This window comes from Aythya fuligula, chromosome 16 (assembly GCF_009819795.1).
Source record: "Aythya fuligula isolate bAytFul2 chromosome 16, bAytFul2.pri, whole genome shotgun sequence".
NCBI lineage: Eukaryota > Metazoa > Chordata > Aves > Anseriformes > Anatidae > Aythya > Aythya fuligula.
The window spans coordinates 6565473-6585725 of record NC_045574.1 but is presented as its reverse complement, the minus strand read 5'-3'; the positions used below and the strand labels follow the sequence as shown (position 1 = coordinate 6585725).

The 20253-nt window shown below is 52.4% G+C and overlaps 1 protein-coding gene across 1 annotated transcript; it reads left to right on the top strand.

Moving 5' to 3' along the window:
- The first annotated feature begins 180 nt into the window (after positions 1–180).
- On the top strand, positions 181–20148 carry LOC116495740 (arf-GAP with SH3 domain, ANK repeat and PH domain-containing protein 1-like). Its single transcript, XM_032198426.1, has 26 exons — positions 181–306; positions 2206–2278; positions 2528–2673; positions 3581–3655; positions 5188–5237; positions 5352–5481; positions 5953–6038; positions 6475–6550; positions 7905–7991; positions 8127–8227; positions 9394–9463; positions 9922–10009; positions 10417–10465; positions 10771–10934; positions 11069–11202; positions 11746–11837; positions 13114–13291; positions 14166–14251; positions 14590–14705; positions 15469–15536; positions 16018–16125; positions 16276–16480; positions 17113–17289; positions 17742–17887; positions 18726–18848; positions 20074–20148. The coding sequence occupies exons 1-26, from the start codon at positions 181–183 to the stop codon at positions 20146–20148; spliced, it is 2829 nt and encodes a 942-aa protein (XP_032054317.1).
- Positions 20149–20253: the final 105 nt, after the last annotated feature.

Genomic DNA, 20253 nt, shown 5'->3' with positions numbered 1-20253 from the left:
GTGTGCAATGGGTGTGCATGCCTGTCCGGGCTGTGGGTGTGCAAGGCAAGGGGCTCTCCCCTGCTCTTGTTGCTGGCAGCAGCATGACCCCATCCTCTGCCCTGTTCCCCTGCCTGGCCCCAGTGTGGCCTCGGCTCCCACCAGCAGTTCCCTTTCCTGGCACCGCCTCACTGCAGCACCATGGCGGCCCTCATCTCGGTGTGCGACTTCATGCAGCAGGTGCAGGAGGACCTCAGCTCGCCCACCACCTCCACCTTCACCAGCCACATGGGCCACTGCAAGGCCACTGCTAACAGCCTGGAGGAGGTGAGCAGGGGATGGGGACCACAGTGGGGGCACCCCTGAGGGGGGCTGGGGGTTGCTGGCCCCATGATGGTCCTGCAGGATCTGTGCTCGTACAGGCATCACCGTGTCATTTGTCACCATGAACAGAGAGCAGTGTGAGTACCTCTGGGTGCCGGTGTGTGTTGCAAAAGGCACAGAGAGAAGGCCTGGCAGAGGCAGGTGAGGGGCTGTGGTGGCTGGGGGACAGGCACAGGCCAGTGGGGACAAACGCAAAAGGGGTTGTGTGAAAAGGCTGTGTCTCATACCCAGCTCACACTGCTCTGTAAAGAGAAGACAGAGCACTTTAGCCAGTATCACCCTAAAAACAAAACAGAATTAAAGGAAGTTGTTGGGGTGGTGGGAGGGTTACCTCGCTTGCCCGAGGCTGAACTGTGCAATACACCAATGTGGGACCTTCGGCAGCCCAATGCATTCAAAAAATCCATGGAGAAAGGGTCAGGGCTGGTGGCTGAGTGCAGTATCCAATGCAAAACTTACATAGGCCAAATGCATTTGCTTCCAGACCCTGATATGCATTGGCAGGTGCTGGGCAGAAGGGGGAAGGGGCTGCTGTGTGGTCTGGAGTCCCCATGCCCCTTGGTGCCTCCTCCTGCTTGGTCTGATAAATGTACTGGGACCAACTAAATAACATCACCACCACATCACCTTTCATTATTTTGTAGTTTCAGCAGATGAAGGGAAGGTGTCCAAGGCTTTACCAGGGTCTGTCAGTGGATTGTGACCCCCTGCACTGTCCTGAAGTCCCTCAGTGCCTGGGGTCAGTTATCTTTGCAGACTTTGAATGGTTCTGCAACTCCATAGATCATTTTGTCAGTGGTAGCTACAGAGGCTTTTCTCTCTGCCCTCTGGAGGCCAGAATTTACTCAGAAGCCTTGGGCATGAGGCAATTTCCTTGTGTTGCTTAAGTTTCAACTATTGCTCCATTATTCATACTCAAAGGAAAGTGAAAACTTCTGTCCATTAAAACAGAGCTGTTATGTCAGGAAGCTGTGGTTAGAGAGAAAGATGCACACTGCTGAAATTGTTGCTGTCTGCAGAGTTCTTGATTCAAGACTCATGACAGAGGGGACAGAAAACACAAGGCCATGGTTCCCACTGCTGGGTGGCAACAAACCCTGGCCAGGCCTGCAGTAAAAGCAGCAGGCTGGTGCTGAGCTGGGATATAAGGGGACCACATTTCATCTTTGGCAACACAGCCCTGGAGGGCTGGACCAGGCAGATGGCAAGGAGATCCTCCAAAAAGTGGAAAGCTGAAATAAGGCCTTGAAGTATGCCTGTGGCTGTCTCCTGGAGAGCCAGCGCTCCTCAGGGTCTTGTCAAGACCTAGGTCAGCCTCCATTTGAGGGTTTGGCCTGAAAACTCAGTTCTAAACACGTCTGGGCGAGAGGATGCTAAGGGTTGTGGGTGGCAGCTTATTCCCAGGGAATAAGAGTTCAGGAAAAAATACAGGAAGATAACTTTACAGCTTAATGCTCTCTGAGTACCTAAATGTTTATAGTGAAATCCCTCAGATGATGTGGTCTTTACTGTGCTTACCCATACAGAGCCTGACTCACATCCTCTTCTGCTATAAAGGTTCAGCTGCATGGCTTGGTTGATGTGGTGCATACCAGAGGTGGTACCCAGCCCCCCCCCCCCCTGCTGTTAAACAGTCCTTTTTCTAAAATATTTTCTGATTCTCTCTCAGTGACTCTTTCACTAACTGGTATTTAAGATACTCATAGACTACTACCACTAGACCATCACCTACCTGCAGGTGGGACAGTCTGGCCTGGGGATGCTGAGGCTTGGGCTGAACTCTGTGGATTACAGAAATGTGTGTATGGATGCAGTCAATGACCATAACTTCTGCATTTCTAGGCCTTGGATGCAGACCGAGCTGTGCTGCAGAAGATGAGAAAAGCAGCCAAGGCAGAGCACAGCTGTGGACAAGGTCAGGGCAGAGCAGAGGCTGGAAGCTGCAATGGGTGGCCAGGGGGAGTCCTTGCTACAGGCTGGGTTGTCTGCAGCAGAGAATACCGGTCCCTGGGGTTCATATAACAGGGTAGTGGGTATGCGGGGCAACAGGAGGCAGTTGGAGCTGGCTCTGGTGCTTGATCAGAGCTGGGCATGGTGGCTTCTCGCAGGGAGTATATCCCGACCTTCCTCCTGCACTCACTGGGGACCATCCATGTTTTCCCAGATCTCATCAACCACCTGGCAGCCCACATTGCTGCCCAGGAGAAGTTCTCAGCCAACTACCAGCTGGAGGGTGAGGAGCAGCTGGCCAATGCCTTCAGCACCTTCGCAACCTTCTCCCAGGAGCTGCTGACCGCTGTCAGGAGCCTGGTAGGCAGCTCTGTCCCCTGTGTGACCATCGAGCAGGGCCCCTGGCTTGCAGGGGTATGTGGGTGGGGAGGGTCCCCAGGAAGAGTCTCTGGTCCATAGCCTTGAGGCCCAAGCTCATCCCTTTCCTAGACCAAGGCAGGAGCCCATGGTGAGCAGCAGTCGCAGAGCTGGTGATACAGCCTGCATGGCCAGGACTTGGTGCTGACCTCAGGCTGATCAGAAGAGGCGAGCTTATGGTGGCCATGTCAGAGCCAGGTGGGCTGCAGCATGTGGAGGATGGGTGTCCCCACCATGCACATGATGCCAACACGGAAAGGGGTGTACTCAGGAATCCTGCCCTTGTGCCTAAGGCAGGCTCTAATGATTTTGGAGGGTACTGTGTGAAGCCTTGCCAAGGAGCCATCCTCTGCACCCGTTTTCAGAGGCTCACTATGAGTTGGGGTACCTCTCAAGCTCTTCAGAAACAGCTACAAGAGTTTTCAGGAGACAGAAAGCTCTGTTGTGGGCACATTTGCCTAAACTTGGCCTTTTCCTTGTGCTGAAATGACACAGTTTGGATTAGCAAGGAGCTGGGAGAGCCTTGGGGATCACAGAAGTGCTGGCTGCAAGGGTGCTCTGGAGGTTTCCAGTACAGTGTCCTGTATGAAGCCATGCTCTCCCCAGCACTGGCTTAGGCTGGCTGTGAGTTTTTTTCCAGCTTGGTAATTTCCAAGGGTGGAGGCTTTTAGCTGGCTATTTTCTGAAGTGGTTCCTTCTGTGCACTCACAAGCAGATGTTGAAGCAAAATGTGTCCAGTGACACCTGTTGGTAACCTGGCTACAGGTATCAGCAAGGATGTGGAGCATCCCCTGCTATCCTGACTGGCTTGGGCAGTGTCAGCTGCATGATCTCTCTCTTTTCTTTCCAGTTGCAGAGTTTGTACCACAACATTAACTTTTCCCTGGAGTCGTTAATAAAGGGCGACATGAAAGAGCTCAAAGGGGTAAGCAGAAGCTGAAGGTGCTGCTCGGCAGCGGGGCTGTTGAACAAGGGGGCAGAGCTGGTACCAGCCGTGGGGGCTTGACCCTGGTTCATGTCCTAGGGAACCCCACTAGGGTAAGCATGAATGCACTCAGCTCTACGATGAGGCCCCCATGCTGGCTGGGCAAACCAGCTCAGGAGGAGCAGGGGCAGCGCTGCTGCTCCCTGGAGCAGATCCGTGCTATTGCTCCAGTGCCATCTTCCACCGCATCTGTGGATACTCTGACAAACATCCCATGTTTTCTTCTCCATATTTTTTCCTTTTTTTTTTTTTTTCTCTCTAATTGCCAAATATTGAAACAAACCTTTAGGCATCCCATTGGGAGCTAGTGCTACACAGGAGAATCAAAATGGAAGGAGAGAGCAAATTCTGGAACTTTTAGCATGTAGTATGATAAAAGAATATAAATTGTGAAGGAAAAAAGTCTGCTATTTACATTAAGGACAATGTGACAATGTCAAGAAGACATTAGAAACCCAGAAAATCATTCAGAGAGAGAGGAATAAAAACAGCTGCCCGCAAGAAGTCATGATTAAGCTGAAGGCATTTTTAATGCGAATCAACAGGAATCATAGGCTGACCTGAATCTGTTTGACATTTTTCATTAGAATGGAGACAAACACAAGATCTGCCCTTATAAGGTTCTGCCTTGACATAAAGAAATTTCTCCTTGAGGGATAGAGAAGCCTTGGGACAAGAAGTCAGATAGAATGTGGGGTCTCTCTCCCTGGGAGTTTTCAACAACCACCTGGACAAAGCCTGGCCCTAATTCAGTGATGCCCCAGCTTGGAGCATGAGGCTGGGCTGGAGACCTCCTGAAGTCCCCCCTCCAACCTGGGTGCCTTACCCAGGGGATTTACCCCATCTTTCTGTGAGACAGAGGTCTGCAGAGCAGTAAGCGGTGAGAAAAGAGCAGTGTGGCATAAATGCATTTAATGGACAAATGCGGTTGTATGTAGCAAGATAGTAAAATCACATGATGTCAGATGAGAAACATATAAGGAACGGACTTGTAGCAGCAAGACTAATTCACTATTGAATGAGTACTCAAGGAAGAATCAGAGTCTGACAATGTTGCCAGCTTTAGGTGGGTTTCTGATGTCTTTCTGAGAGGTGTTTGTTTTAGTTAAACACAATGTTCTGGCTTCAAAGGCTGAGAATCTGGTTGCTACTTTCTGGGTTGTGTGCATTTTAGCAATTCCTTCTGCCCTTAAAAATGTGAGTCTGTGAAAGGTTTCATACCTAGGTACTGCATATTTGTGTGGGTGCAAGCACACGCCTGTGAGTGACCTGCACTGGTGAGTGCACTTGTTCACTGCACATGTGGCAGAGGTGAGGACACCTTCCTGGGGAGGGACAGTCCTGTGGACAGCCATATCTTGGGTCTGTGGGGCCTTACTGCCAGGGTGACCTTGTGGGAATACAGTATGCTCAGGGTGAGGAAGGGTCTGTCCTGATCATAGTCATCAAACAGTACCTTTGGCTATTCCTAGGAGTTCAAGAAGCCCTTTGAGAAGGCCTGCAAAGACTATGAGAGCAAACTGTAAGTTGTCAGGCTTCCTTGCCCTGAGACGTGGACCTGGAGGCTTGTTTTTGGCTGCTTTCACTAGAGAGCAGTCAGACGGAGCCTTTCAAGTGTCTGTCCTCTTTCCTTGAGCGCGAAGATTGAGAAGGAGAAGCGCGAGCTGGCGAAGCAGCATGGCATGGTGCGGAGCGAGGTGAGCAGTGGGGAGATTGCTGAGGAGATGGAGAAGGAGCGCAGGACCTTCCAGTTAAACATGTGTGAGGTAAGGACAGGGACAGGGCAGGTGGGAGCAGCTGGGGCATGGCACATACCCCACAGGTCTGTCTGGCTCCTCCCTGCCCTAGTTCTTTGTGGTCTGCCCACATGGTCCCTCAGTTGGAGAGCTGCCTGGGTTGAAGTAGGCTCAAGCCAACCTTGGATAGGGGCTGATCAAGGAGTTTAGATGAAGCATGAGCCTATATTAACCTGGCAGTAGAGATACAACTGCACATCATGGGTCCATCGCTCTCTTGGCCAGATCAGGGCACTTATGTTCATGGGCCCTGCCTGCCACCAACTTCTCACCCCAGAAAAGCCACATAAGCTGCTCCCATCAGGGCCTGACTACCAGGAAGAGCCACAACACACTGCTCTTCACTGGTAATGGGGGGTGGGGGGTAGGCATAAAGACAAGCATGTGAAAGGCATTTCTCTCTAAGTTAAACCTTCAGTCACTGTGTCATTTTCCCTTCAGTATCTAATCAAAGTGAATGAGATCAAAACCAAGAAAGGGATCGACTTGCTCCAAAACCACATCAAGCACTGCAGCTCACAGTTCAAGTAAGATGACTGTCAACCTGCCTTCACTCCCCTTCACTCCAGAAGTGCTGGTTTTAGAGGGAATCTGGGAGGTGGTTTAATTTGCAGGACCTAGAGGTCTTGCAGTTGAGTTGGCCTATTCTCTAACATGCCAAAAATCCTCTTCTCCTGGAGGTGGTGGAGACAAGGATCTCAATGTTGTGTGCCTACTCTCTTTAGTCTGACATACTTCATATGACAATATAGGACAGACAGCAGGCAACTTTCACTGAAATCTGGGATGTGAAGAAGACAGTGCTGAGCACTCTCCCTGACTGTAACTGCTTCAAAGTATATTTAATAAGAAAGCATTTTTTTAACAATGAAACAAAAGCTTGGGACAGCCCAGTGCCGGCTTTACAGCCAGCACTAAGAGCAGGATTTCAGACTGTGCTCTTACGTTAGCCTCCCTTCTCAGTTTTTTCCAGGAATGTTTAAATGCAACAGCAAAACTGAAGAATTTTACAGAGAAGCTCATCCCAGAGCTGCAGAGTGTGAGTATTCATCTGAGGTTGGGTGCATCAAGGGGGTGCGGGCTGGAGAGTGGGGATGTCTGCCCCAGGGCTTCCTCTTCCTTCCAGATGAGAAAGTTCTGGGGACTTTCTCATCTGTAGTCATTTCCTGAGCCTGCAATGTGTAATGTGACCCTTTGAGGGGAAATGCAGCCATCACTGGGAGTGGGAAAGTTTTGGTGTCATACCCCAGGGCACAGAATAATATTAAGAAGAAACATAGAACTGGATACCAGAGGCACTGATGTATTCAGCTGTAATAGTTGCTCTTCAGGCTTTCAGGTTTCCCATTTGTGCTCCTGGCTTTCCTGCCCATTGCTACTAACTGAAGCTCATCATGCTCTTCATTGGGGGCTTTGTCTTGCTGGAGAAATTCTCACAGGGCTGTATAAGCCTTGTGACCTTTAGCTTTTGACTTTGGGCTCTGGCAATCATACATGGCCAGGAGACAGGAAGAAGTTTTTCAAAATGGCAAAGCCTATGGTGGGTTTTCAGAGCCTGAACACTGCTGTTACCAAGTCCCTCAAGTACTGCAGAAGGTTTATTTTAGCATGTTTAGACCTGAGATCTAGTTTGCCTTGCTCCTCCTTTTCCAAACCTCCTCATAAGTCATGATTTGGCGGGGCCTGGGGTATGATCCTCACCCACAGACTGTGACGGTGTCATTTGTACTCATTTCCCTGGTCCTGTAGTGCTGCTCTCCTCTGGGCAACTGCAATTTTCTTTGAAGCCATCTGCTCTAGGGGAATTATTCTGCTTGTTTCGTAGTGTAATCATTCATGTTGAAATTAAAATTCATTATTTAAATAACAAAAAGAGAGGACCCTGGAGTGAGGTAACCGAGCACAGCAAACAGCATCTTCTGGGTCGTTCATGCAGACCTAACACCAGGCTTCATTTCAAGGCCATAGTCCTCTACCAAGATCCCTGGTGGAAATGAACTTTTTGATGGTGTGGTGACTTTTTAATTACTACACTACCAAACTGGAGGAAGAAAAAACGAACAAACCCTATAGCGTCCTTCAAGCTGTTGGTTGTTTTTGCACCACAGAGAGCTTCAGGCTGTTGTTTTCTCAGAAAATAACACGGTGGCTGAAGTGCAGACTGCATTTGCCATGTTGCCTGGGGTTGTGCCTGCTCCCTCACGGAAGTTTCTGTTGAACAGCTTCGTGCGCAGGCACCACAGCATTGCAGGGGAGGAGCGACCACCTCCCACCTCAGGAATGGGGCTCGCAATGGACCTGGGGAAGTGACGAGGCTGAGGGGCACAGGGCAGGGGCACGGGGCTCTCCTCCTCCTCCCATGTGAACTCTCACTGTGTTTTGGTACCCTGCAGCTGAAGACCAGGCAGGACGAGGAGAAGAAGCAGCTGTGTGCCCTTCGGGATCAGCTGAAGGCAGTGTTGCAGCTGGAGCAGAAGGAGGTAAAGCCAGATCCATCTTCCCAGGGGAGCACCCTCACAGGGCACCAGTTACCCTGTTGCTCCTTCCCTCCTGCCCAAAGCAGCCCTAGCTGCCTTCTGGTGTGATCCCGGCTGCTATTTCTCTCCTTCTGCTAGGACACTGGGAGCAAGCAAGCACGGTACAACATGCACCAGCTGCAAGGGAACAAGCAGTATGGCACGGAGAAGACAGGGACCCTCTTCAAGAAAAGCGATGGGTGAGTTGGGATTCGGTGTGTCCCTTACGGTTGTATGTTGGTCCTCTGTGGCCAGCACAGGGCTCACCCAGCCCGACCTCCTCTTCTGGAGTGGTAGCAAGGGCTGAAGAGCAGGACGAGCTGCATGAAGGTGTGCTTGGCACTGTCCCAGTCTCCCAGAGCTTTATACACAGGGCTGCAGGCAGCTAGTGTCCATCCCATGGCCCTCAGGGCATTTCTCTCATGTGAAACTGCCTAGTGCCCTCTGAAGCTCCTCATGGATGGGGTGAGGACTTATACACAGGCTGGGTGAAGTTTTCTGCTCTTTCACATGCCTGCCTCCTGGCCCTGACATGTCCTTTGCTTTTCCAATCCTCTGACCCCACAGATCAGTACTGGGCTCAGCTTCCTGCATGAGATTTGGGAGAAGGAACACAAATGTTGTGTGGCTTACCAGCAGCGCAGATCAATGCCACCTTGGAGATGGCATCAAGGGCCACAGGAGAAAGACAGCAGGGAACTAAGTTTCCCCTTGTGCTGCTTCAGACCCATCCTGTGCCCATGCCCAAGAGTCAGATCATGAGCTCTGCTGTCATTGAAGAGAGGCGCTCCAACCGGTGTATGTGAGCCTGAGGGCTGGGGACCTGCACTGGGAGATGAGCAGTCCTGGGAAGGGTCTTGAATGGTCCTAGAAAAACCTGAAACTGGACAGAAAATAATGAACTGAAGCTCAGGAGTCCACTTCACTGCAGGTTGAAGTTCAGTCTCTCCCCCTTTTTGGGTGTATCTCCTCCATCCTTCTCCCATTTACAGTCTTGGAGGTGTTAGGAGCAGCTTGGAGGTAATGATCCTGGCTGTTTTCTGGGGACATATGCAAATGTCTGTGTGCTCTGTAGCAGGACCTGCTGCTCCAAGCAATGCTCTGTGTCCACATTGCCTCTGCCGCAGCTGTGTTACCCATCTGTACAAGCCTGTTCTTATGCCATATGATGGGCCCTTCTCAGTTCAAAGCAGACCAAGAATGACATACTCTGTGACAGTATGGACAGGATGGCTGATGAGAGCCATGTCCCCACGCTGTCCCTTGCAAAGCTCTTATGCTCACCAGCACTCCTGCATGACGTGATCTGCTCCTCTGCCTGGAGGGTTGTTTGTGTCCTCTCATCCCACCCTTTGCTCATTTCCAGGCTGAGAAAAGTCTGGCAGAAGAGGAAATGCACCATCAGGAATGGCTACCTGACCATCTCTCACAGCATGGTAGGAATTGGTTCTTCTACCCTGCTCTGCTCCTGCCGGGGAGCTGCTGCCTGCCCCTGCTAGGTCAGCTGAGCCCCTGCTGCCCAATGCTCCAGTGGCTTCTGGGGACCCAGCAGAGCCCTTGTGCCTGGCACTTGCACTGCTCGTCTGCCCTGTCGAAGCAGACTTCCCACTGAGATCTGAATCCCTTTGACCCAAGGGACAAATATGGGAGGCCCTCGCTTGCCTGTGTGCATGGAGGGAGTGAGCCTGAGGACCAGGCACCCTCAGCATGGGTTGGCTGTTGGGAAAGAAAAGGTCCACATTGCTGCTTCTTGCATTACTCCTGAAAGCAGAATCAAGGATGAAGTGCTGGGGGCAAGGCAGGTCCATGGCTCTGGAGCCAGGTGGCGATTGCCACTGCTGGGCCACCACCATTTGATGCCACGAGGCCTGAGTCTTCCTTTTTCCACTCATAGCCCAACCGCCCGCCAGCCAAGTTGAACCTACTGACCTGCCAGGTGAAGCTGAATGTGGAAGACAAGAAATGCTTTGATCTGGTTTCATGTGAGTGCTGGTGCCTGTCCCATGGCTCCTCCAGAAAGTGCCTGGAGGGTGGTGGTGCTTTGGGTTCAGAGACTGAGTGCAGGCAGGGAGGAAGTGAAGCTCTCAGCTTTGGGTCAGCTTGCGAAGTTGTGGTGGGGGGCAGCTGTGCTCAGAAGCAGCAGTGAACACACGGGGCATGAGACGGGCATTGCAGCAGTGTGTGTGTGTGTGGACTGCGAGAGCACAGTTCCTGTGCAGCATCTTAGCCAACACCAGCATCCCTCAATCCCAACGTGGGAGCAGGTCCCTTTGCTGGGGGAGCATCATGGAGGGACCAGGTGGGAAGGAGGTGGCTGTCACCCCGCCGAGCCTGGTGGGCAGGATCGGTGAGCGCAGCGCCCAGGGAAGCACGGCTCTGTGTGTTTCAGACAACCGCACGTACCGCTTCCTGGCGGAGGATGAGCAGGACTGTGTCGCGTAAGTACTGCCAGCAAAGAGCAGCTCAGTGGCAAACAGAAAATGCTTGTCCGTCTGCTGATGGAGAGCCAGCTCTTCAGCTAATTAAACAGATCACTGCTGCCCTTGTTTGATGCCCTTCCCATCCTTGCTGTGTCCTGATTGCTTTGGGGGCTGGCAGTGAGTGGGTCATGGGGCCCCACAAAGTTTTCTGGCACCATTTTTCTGCTGGAGTCCTGCGGGGAAACTTTGTGCTTGGTGGCTCCATGCAGAGCCAGGCTCTCCCCTGCGGGGCCCCACTCCTAAGTCACTTTCTGCCCACGCAGCTGGGTGTCTGTCCTCAGCAACAGCAAGGAGGAGGCACTGAACGTGGCCTTCAGCAAGGTGCAGGGCGGAGGGGAGAGCAGCAGGGAGGAGCTGACCCGGGCCATCATCAAGGAGGTCAGAGGCATGCCTGGGAACAGGGAGTGCTGTGACTGCTCAGCACCGGGTGAGAGCCAGCTGTTTGCCTTCCCTCCATGCTCCAGCAGCTCTCTGCTGCTGGTCCTGCTGTGCAGTTTGTGCCCTAAGCAGTGGGATGAGAGGCAGGAGATGGGCATGAACCTAGCAGTGTTGTCTCTGCAGATCCCACCTGGCTCTCCATTAACTTGGGCATCCTGATCTGCATTGAGTGCTCTGGGATTCACAGAGAGATGGGTGTGCATGTCTCCCGCATCCAGTCACTGTCTCTGGACAAGCTGGCAACCTCTGAATTGCTGGTAGGATGATGCTAGTGTGCTCTGTCCACTGGCCTTCTCATTCTTGTGCTGTGGTCTTTCTGAAACCAACCTAACTCTGTTAGGTTTAGGGGCCTCTAAAGCTGGCCCATACCAAGCTGTAATGCCTGGAGTTTCATGGTTACTGTGGTAGGAACTGTTATCTTCAAGAAGAGGAGGAGAGTATTACTTTGCTGTTCCTGGGTCACCCATCTCCCCCAGCTTTGTCCTGTGGTGCAGGGCAGGACCAAGCCCAAACTGGGATAGAGCAGTGTGGGGTGGACAGGGGCTGGAGGCTTTTCATGGTGTTATTTTAGTTTTGGGACCATTACATGCTCAGATCCATGCATGCAATGCATGCTGGAGCTGGGAGATAGCTGCAGTAGGAGTCAGGACAGAGCCTCTGGCTGTTGGACACAAACATCCCCACACCCCTTGACATCCCCCATACCTGGCCAGCATCTCAGCCCCAAGCTTCCTCTCCTGCTGCCACACGTGTGCTGCTGCTGCCTGTCCCATGTCACCTCTAGCTGGGCTGTTTTGCAGCTGGCGAGGAACATCAGCAACGTTGGCTTCAATGACATCATGGAAGCGAATCTTCCCAGCTTCTCTGCCAAGCCTGCGGTGCACAGTGACATGTGAGTTGCTCTGCAAGAGCTGGTATTTGTGGTCATGCTCAGCAGTCCTGCTTGCTCCCTGCAGTGACCAGGCATGTAGCACTGCCCGATCTCCTCCCCAGACTGTAACTTCTCTTTAGAAGCAATTTCATCAAGCCCAGCAGGAAAGGTTTGATAAAAGAGAACGGAGGAGTGAGGAAGAGACAGCAGGATAAGAGTCAGGATTGAGGAGACAAAACTGGAAAGGGAAAGGCAAGAAGAGAAACCAAAAGTGGAGCTGCCAAGCAGGACAGCTCTGTGGCTGTGCACATCTGTAGGGAGGATGGCCCTTCCACCACAGGTGGGAGGGTGGAGTGGGACAGGGGACAGTGATTTACCTGGTGCACTGCAGTAATCCACAGAGCTCGGGTGGTGGCTGGTTCCAGCAGTAGCTGAGGGCTTCTCCAGGGCTTAGTGCCGCAAATCTGAGCTTCAGCAGAGTTCTTGGGGGAAACCCATAGCTGGGGTTATCAGGGCTGAGGAGACTTTCAGGAGGGTGGAAAGGCAGACCAGACACAATCCAGGTCCATTCCAGGTGTGTAAGGCCCAACTAGGGCACCTTTTAGACAGCATGGATCTACACGGCAGTAAATAGATGAGCAAGAATTGGGCACGTGGCTGGCAGAGAGCAGGGAGAACCAGAAAATGCAACTGCAAGAGTGGGGTCAGGGTTGCCAGATCCAGCATTGAACTTGGCTGCTAAGAAAACAAACTGTTCGCAGTAATAATAATCGCCCTTCTGTGATCACCTTTTCTGTTGGGAGTGCTCCAGTGCCCCTGGGTCACACCTGCTGCCCCCCAGATCTTCTGGCTGGTCACTGCTTCTGCTGCTCTTGCACCCTCCATCTGGGCAGCTTGCTTGGCCAGTCCTCCTCCAGAAGCCATTCCCAATCCTTGGGTACTCTTTCCCAGCTCACACCTGGTGCTTCCCCAGCATCTCATTGTCAGGGAGCTGAGCCCAGTGCAGAGCTCTTCTCTGCTTGGAGAAGAGGCGATAGAGGGGTCTGGAAGTGGTGAGCACGTGGGAGAGTGGGAGATGAACTGATGCTTCTCTGTCCCTCTCAGCTAGACCTCAGTCATTGGAGGAAGGTGGTGGGAGCCCTGCTAGAAGCAAGGACAGGAAAGGTGCTACGTTGCCTGGCAGATCTGCAGGAGAGACAGGGAGAGCAGCTGGAGCAGCAGGAGAGGAGGGAATGCCCCTGGATGCTCATGGGGTCACTCCAGGGCTCCTAATTCTCACTTGGCTGGTCTCTGCCAGGGCCTTTCGGAAAAATTTCATCATTTCCAAGTATGTTGAGAAGAAATATGCCAAGAGGAGCCCTGCTTCTCAGTGTCCAAACCTCCCAGAAGCCGTCAAGAATAAGGACATATTTTCTTTACTCCAAGCTTATGCAGAGAACATGGATTTGAGCGAGCCTGTGCAGGCACCTCTGCAGGTATGGCACCTGGTAGATGGCACCATCATCAGAGGAACAAAACAAGGGACATCCACAAGGGGTTCCCACAGGCAGCTATGCAAGCTGGGGCTGCAGGGAGCCTGAGCCCTTGGAGCAGACCCAAGTAGCTTCTACTCACAGAAGGCAGTGGGATGTTTTGGGGGTGTTTGGGAATGTTTTGTCAGGTTCTTTGCCAAAAGAACCCGTAGAGTGAGGAATGCCATGGCAGAGGGGGGGTTTCCCAGTTGCTGTGCCATCTCCTTTCCCAGCAAGGACACTGGTGGGTGTTCTCCCAAGTACAACTGAAGGAGCAAAATGCTGCCATGAACAAGAATGGGATCTCCTAGGACAAACTGGCAGGCAAGGAGCAGCTCCACAGGGAGCAGCTGTTATGCACCCCGAAATCATGACCTTGATGAAGGTCTGCTGCTGGCCTGAGGAAAAAAAGAAAAAAAGTTACCTTTCTTTGCTGTTTCTAAATGTGAAAAGGGATAGATTCTTCATGAAGAAGAATAGATTCCTCATGAAGCCAACACAAATATATAATAAAGGTTCTGGGTAAAGGGCAGATTATAAGAAAACGAGTAGCTAAGCCTCTGAGAAAAATGAGCAAGCTGTGCACAGAGGACAAAGAAAAGGTGAGAGTGTGCAGAAAACCTTTCTGGAGAAACATGGCTCTATGGCTCCACACGTTTACTCAGTTCACATGAGCCTTGGTGGGCATGGCTCCAAAAAGACAAGTAAAACGTGTTTCTATTCACCTGTCGGGGATTTTAATTGTGTAAAGAACAGTTCTTGAAAGACAGAGGTCTTCTCTGGGATGCCAGCGTTGGCAGACCCATCCTGTTTTTTGCTGTTTCTGTCTTGGTTACAGGAACCTGGGGAGACCATTCTCCACCTGGCGGTGCTGTTGTCTGACCAAACCTCATTGCATATCGTTGATTTTCTTGTCCAGAACAGGTAAGCTTAAGACACCCAGTCAGCTTGTTGTGATTAAGCCACTGCTAGTGAAACGTGCAAGACTCATGGGCTTCTCCAAAATGCTCCCAAAGAAAAGAAGAAGCACGAGGGCAGCCTCCCAGCAAAAGTGCCTTGGGGTGGACTTGGGGTAACCATCCCTAGATCAGAGGGGCCTTACCTTCCCTCATGTCCTCTGGGTTGAGGTGCAACAGTGGTGGTGACCGCCTCTTCTCAAGCACTCTCCAGGAGACCTGGGGAAGAACGATGTGTAGGCCAGCATGTGGCTGGGGCCAGCAGCTCTCCTCAGATTTGCTGACAATATCCACCTTTTGCTGCAGCGGGAGCCTGGAAAAGCAGACTGTGGTGGGGAACACGCCACTTCACTACTGCTGCACTCACAACAAACCCGAGTGTCTCAAACTGCTGCTGAAGGCCAAAGCCAGCATTGCCATCGGTGAGTGGCCATGGGATCCCTAAGTCTTCTAGCTCTTCTCTGCGAATACCACCCTGACCTTGCTGGAATGCTCAACAGGGCTAGTCTGAGGCTGGGGAGGTTTGGGAGAGGCCAGTTAGTGATGGTGTTGTGGGGACCCTGCCCATGGGTCCCCACAGGCACTTAGACAGGCACTTAGCTTTCATTTTCAGAGCCAACCCTGCAATGCTGGAGAGCAGGTAGGAGGGCTGCCAAAACGCAGGTGCCCTGGAGCCCAGTCACAGGTCCTGTCATTTATAGTGTCTATGAATGGCCTCTTCACAACACAGAAGTGAACTTTAAAGCTGGGATCCTGGGTGACATGGGAAGTCACAAATGTTTTTACCATCTGGTACCAGCTGAGTGGGTGGGTGTGCTGAGTCATGCTTCCTGGGCACTCCTGAGATGTAAACCATCTCCATAAACCATCATACTGACTCTTTGTTTCAATCTGGGCTTAGGCTGTCCCTTCTCTTCAGATAATTTTTCCTGTACTTGTTTGTCCCCAGAAGCAGCATGTAGATGTGATGGGATCTGAAGGATCTGTTGATCTTGGTGCCATCAGCACCTCACTCAGCTCCTCTGAGGGTCTCTTCCTGCTTCTGGGGCTCCTGAGCTGGACATGTCCTCTCCTCCTTCCCCCGTGACCGTAACATTTCTGCTGCAAGTCTCCACAGGCTCCCTGCATGCAGAACTGCCCTTCACTTCTCTGAAAATGGTTCAAGGTTGCCCTTTCCCCCCACAGCTAACAAAGCAGGAGAGACAGCCCTGGACATTGCCCGGAGGACAAGACATCCCCAGTGTGAACTGCTGGTAGGACACGGTGTCTCAGCCCCTGGTTTTGGGGCACATGCTGACGGCAGAGCATGGCTGGGAAAGACACTGCATGGATGCTTGGCACAGGGCCACCCACATCCTTCAGCATCTCCACTGCTGGTGTGGGACAGAGGAGGGTGCCAAGGGGTCTGACAAGTGCTGGAACTGCTGGTGTGGGGTCCCTCAGGGCTCGGCAGTTTGCGACAGGCCAGGCAGTGGGACCTGAAGCTGTACCAAGCCATATGGGGTGAGAGCATCTCCTTGGCAAGTCTAAGCCCTGCTTTGGCCATGTCCCAGCATGTATGTTTGGAGACCTTTGCAAAATCCCCAACCTGCTGGATGGGAAGCACCACTCACAGCACGCAGTTGTTTCCTGGACAAAAAACGGTCAGGGATGGGGCAGGGATGTCGGTCAGGGATGGGGCTGGTGTGGCAGGACATGGCTGGTGGGTCCTCAAGGGACTCCTCAATGCTCCAGCTGTTGCAGGCCCAGAACAACCAGTTCAGCCCGCGCGTCGATGTAGAGTATGAGTGGTGGCTGGGCCAAGACGACATGTATGAGAGCGATGAAGACCTGGATGAGAAGGTGAGACGCCTCCATGGGCCTGAAACTCTGGAGGACTCGAGTCTATGCATGCTACCACAGGCCCTACTCCCACCACACCTGGAGCAGGCGCTCCTGTACTGGCTGATCACCCTTGCCACATGCACTAACTTATGAATATCTGTTTCCTAGCTGGGTCTTGTGAAGAGGGGGTCTGCCCATCCCCAGAGCTGCTGCCAGCCCTCTGCTACTGCCTCCAGGCTGGAAGCAGCAGAACCAGTGCCCCAGGGGAGGCGGCTGGACATCTATGCCCTGCCACACACCCACCTCCACAGCCTGGACATGCCACCAGCCCTCCCTTACATGCCTTCCTTCCCACCCCAGCGGGCAATGTCAGGTGAGATCCTGCATAGGGTGGCGGGATGAGCTGCTGGAGCCCATGTAGCCTGGTTCCATCAGCAAAAGATGGGACCCTAATGAGGTGTGAGGGGCTGTCTGGTGCCGTAGGATGCCCTTCTGTCCTCTTCTCCTTGAGGGAGGAAGGCTGGCTTGTGCTGGCTGGTTTTGCCTAGCACTGAGCCCCACTTTGAGGAACAGCATGGTGTATCCTTACCCTTGGTGCGTTCCTGAGTGCTGCTGCTGTTGGGAAAGGCAGAGGTGAGCATGTTTAGAGACAGGGCTGGGAAGAAAAAGCTGCCAGCAGAAACATCAGCATTGCAGTTCTGCTCCTTAGTAAGATGGGATCCTGCTGTCCTTGCCCATTCTTTCCATGGTGTGTCCCAGCTCTGAGAGCTGGAGCTCCCCAGTTCCTCAAGCTGTCCTGCTTTCTGGGAGACTCACCAAGTCCTGCCTTACCTCCCCTCCATCTGTCCTAACTGTGGCTCCAACCTCACAGATTTCTCAAGTCAGACCTGCAAGCAGGGAAATGATTATTCCTGTCAATGCATTTGTGCAAATTTTCCCCCAGAGTTTTGCTTTTAGGAGCTCTGCTTGCTGCTGACCCGTGATCTGTTCTTGCTCCCTTTTTAGTTCCTGAGGGGTCACGTCCTCGTCTTTTTACCAGCTCATCCAACTTTGCTGAGGACACACGAACCAGAAGGAGCCCCCCGCCGCCTCTCAGCATCAAGCACAAGCGTACATCCTCAGAGCCAGCTCCATGGGTCCCACTTAGCCCTGAGAAACCAAGTCTTGCCATCCTGGCTTCGGGTAATGAACAGACCAGCCCAGAAGGGGCAAGAACAGGCCATGCCATGGGGATTGGCCGTGCTGGTGGGTCTGTGGCCCAGCACCTGCTAGATCAGACTGGTCACGGCTTGTTGAGCTGGGTTACTTGGGGGCACATTGGAGCTGCACCGCCCAGCTCCCACCACTGACGGCTCTGCCTGGTGATGCTTTTCCTCACCCCAGATTCCACTCTAAGTCTTTCTGCTTCCTAAGCACATCCTCTTCCCCTGGTGCCTCTCTTAACACCAGACCCAGATCCTGTTTCCCTTCCTGCTTTCCATCTCAGCCAGCTGGGGTACTTTTTGCTCACGCTGTGACAAGGAGCAGGACTGTGCTGCACAGTGTTGCCCAAGAGTGGTGGTTGTTGTTGTCAACAGGTGTTGTCCACCTGTGTTTAAAGTTGGGAGGACGTGACCACCCTGCTTGTGTCGTAGGTGCCCTGAAGGCCATGGACTGCCTCTACACGCCTGTTCCCAGCAAAGCTGGACAGCCTGGCCCACACCGATCCCTCCAAGAGTCAGAGCCATGTTGTGGACATCCCCCACATGTCCCACCTCCTCTTCCTCAGAGGAGCAGTTTGGTAGGTGGTAATGGGCCAGGATCAGCTTAGCTCAGCTCCCAGGTTTGCCCACATTTATCACCTCTGGTTTTGAAGTGAGCTGGAGCTGGTCCCAGCAGCCGCTCCTCCCAGCACCTCTACTGTGCCTCCCTGGCTTTGACATCTTCCCAACAGATGCTGGGAATTATGTGCATGGGAATGGCAGGTCCCTCCCAATGCACACTTGGACCCATGGAGATTGCTGTTATTTGCTGCTAACCAAAATCCGCATGATGCTCCAGTGCCTTTTGAGAAAAGCCTTGTTTGTGAATTCAGGTTGTTGGCAGATCAGGGTGCACTTCTGGGCAAGGACAAGGGTTCCATGTCCACCTTGGCCCAGCCTCTGTGCCCCAGGGGACATCCTTCTCCCCAGCCCTTTCATTAGGGGGACCTTGCTTGGGTTGCTTGGGCCTGGGTTGTGCTGAGCAGCACCCCTGCCTCCTTGCACGGAGCTGCTCTGGGAACTGGGGCCCCAAACAGTGTGTCCACCACTGCCGCAGTCCTGGAGAAGAGGAGCAAGTGCCTCTGGACAGATGCCCAAGCAGAAAGAAGCCTCTTCTGGAGCTCTGTCCCATCCAAACTCCCAGCAAGTGCTTGGCCACATCTGCCCTCCCTCCTTCAGGGGAGGGTGGGGTAGGATCATAGAGTCATAGAATATCCTGAGTTGGAAGGGACCCACAAGGGTCATCCCACAAGGGTCATCGAGTCCAGAAGCTGGACTCAATCAAGGAGTAAGGCACTAAATTTATTTTACTTGTGTGTGGCAAAGGTGTGGCACAAGGGATGGAGGAGGCCTGACAATGCTCTCTCCTGCTTGCAGAACAAGCTGCTGCTTCGCAGGGTCCGTGCTCTTTATGACTGCAATGCTGACCGGGAAGATGAGCTGACTTTCCGCACAGGCGAGATCATTGTGGTGTCTGAAAAGGAGGACAGCAACTGGTGGGTGAGTGAACCCATGTGTGCTGAACAGCATTGGGATGCGCACAATTCCCCTCTTCATGCATCTCTTGCCTCAGTCCCAGGACTGTCACACCAGTTATCATTTCCTGCTTTGCTTCTGTCTCTCCATTTTCTATCTTTTCCTTGACACCTGGGCAACCTAGTCTGAGATCCCTGCATCCTCACATCCTGCATGGACCTCCCACCTCTAGTCTGCTCTGCTGCTGGGACAGGTGCCAGCATATTTCCCTCCCTCTCCTCATGGCCTGGTCAGTCCCCTCACCCTGCAGCAGCTTCTTTGTCCCCCCCTCCCTTGCATCCCCAGCCAGCTACCCTCTGTGTGGGCATCAGAGGCTGCTCTCCTGTGGGCTGCTGTTGGCCCACTCCAAGGCAGGCAGTTCCTCAGGCCTGGTGTGAGGAGAGCATAGGAAGTCTTGCCCACTACCATGCTGGCTGGTGTCTCCAAAACAGGACTTCCTTGCCAGCTGTGGTGGCTTCTGCAGCCTCAGCAGAGCCAAAAGGATCCTGTTGTGTCACAAGTTTCTTGCATACCTCTGGGTTTGTAATCCTGCAAACCGTGAGCTATCTGCTCTTGCTGGCAGCAGCATGGTTCCTCCAGGGCAGGGAGTAGGGTTGGACATGGGTGTAAATGCACACCTCAATTACACCCTGAGGACTTAAGCAGTAAGCAGTGATTACAGTTTTGGTTTCCCGATCCTTCAAACAATTGCAAACAGCAATTGCAGCACTTTAGGAGAAGCAAATTCAAAAGCTTCATTGTTTGTAGCTAATAACTGATAACCCTCATTTTAAAATGCTAATTTCTAACCCAAATGTGTCCAAATTCTCCATTCCACCATCAAATATATATTTTATATTGGAGAAGAGCTTTTTCTCCCAGATGTTGGTCTGAAAAAGTATTTATAGGCAGCAGTCAAACCTCCTCTTGAGATTCTGCTCCATAAACTATGTAGAAAACTCTTCTGCTCCCTTCTGTAACATCACATTTTGCAATTTGTCCATATTCCATCTGTTTGCTTATCTTTCTGTTGCACAGGTGTCTCCCATGCCAGGCTCAGCCCCCCCCAGTGCTGCATAGAGACACAGTCTCAGTCCCTCCTCTTGCATGATGGTTCTCTCTGTTCAATCTTCCTTTTCTCCAACCAGCCACAGCATCCTGCAGAGCACTGTTTGGGCTCACACCTCCTTTTTTTCCTTTCTCCTTGCAGAAAGGCTGGATTGAAGGACAGCCTCACAGGCGAGGTGCCTTCCCTGCTTCATTCGTTCATGTGCTCAATGAATAGGAGCCACTTTGATTCAGGAGGGTAGAACTGATAAGCCACTTGAAATGTGACTCTCCCCCAGAACTCCACCTGTGCCCCTGGTCCCAGCATTGCCTCTCCTCCCAC

Excerpts from the sequence above, each read along its gene's own strand:
- LOC116495740 (XM_032198426.1), top strand. The coding sequence starts at position 181 with ATGGCGGCCCTCATCTCGGTGTGCGACTTCATGCAGCAGGTGCAGGAG. Across the intron at positions 5,238-5,351 it reads AAAGACTATGAGAGCAAACT|CGCGAAGATTGAGAAGGAGA; the intron begins GTAAGTTGTCAG and ends TCTTTCCTTGAG. Across the intron at positions 17,888-18,725 it reads TTCCTCAGAGGAGCAGTTTG|AACAAGCTGCTGCTTCGCAG; the intron begins GTAGGTGGTAAT and ends TCCTGCTTGCAG.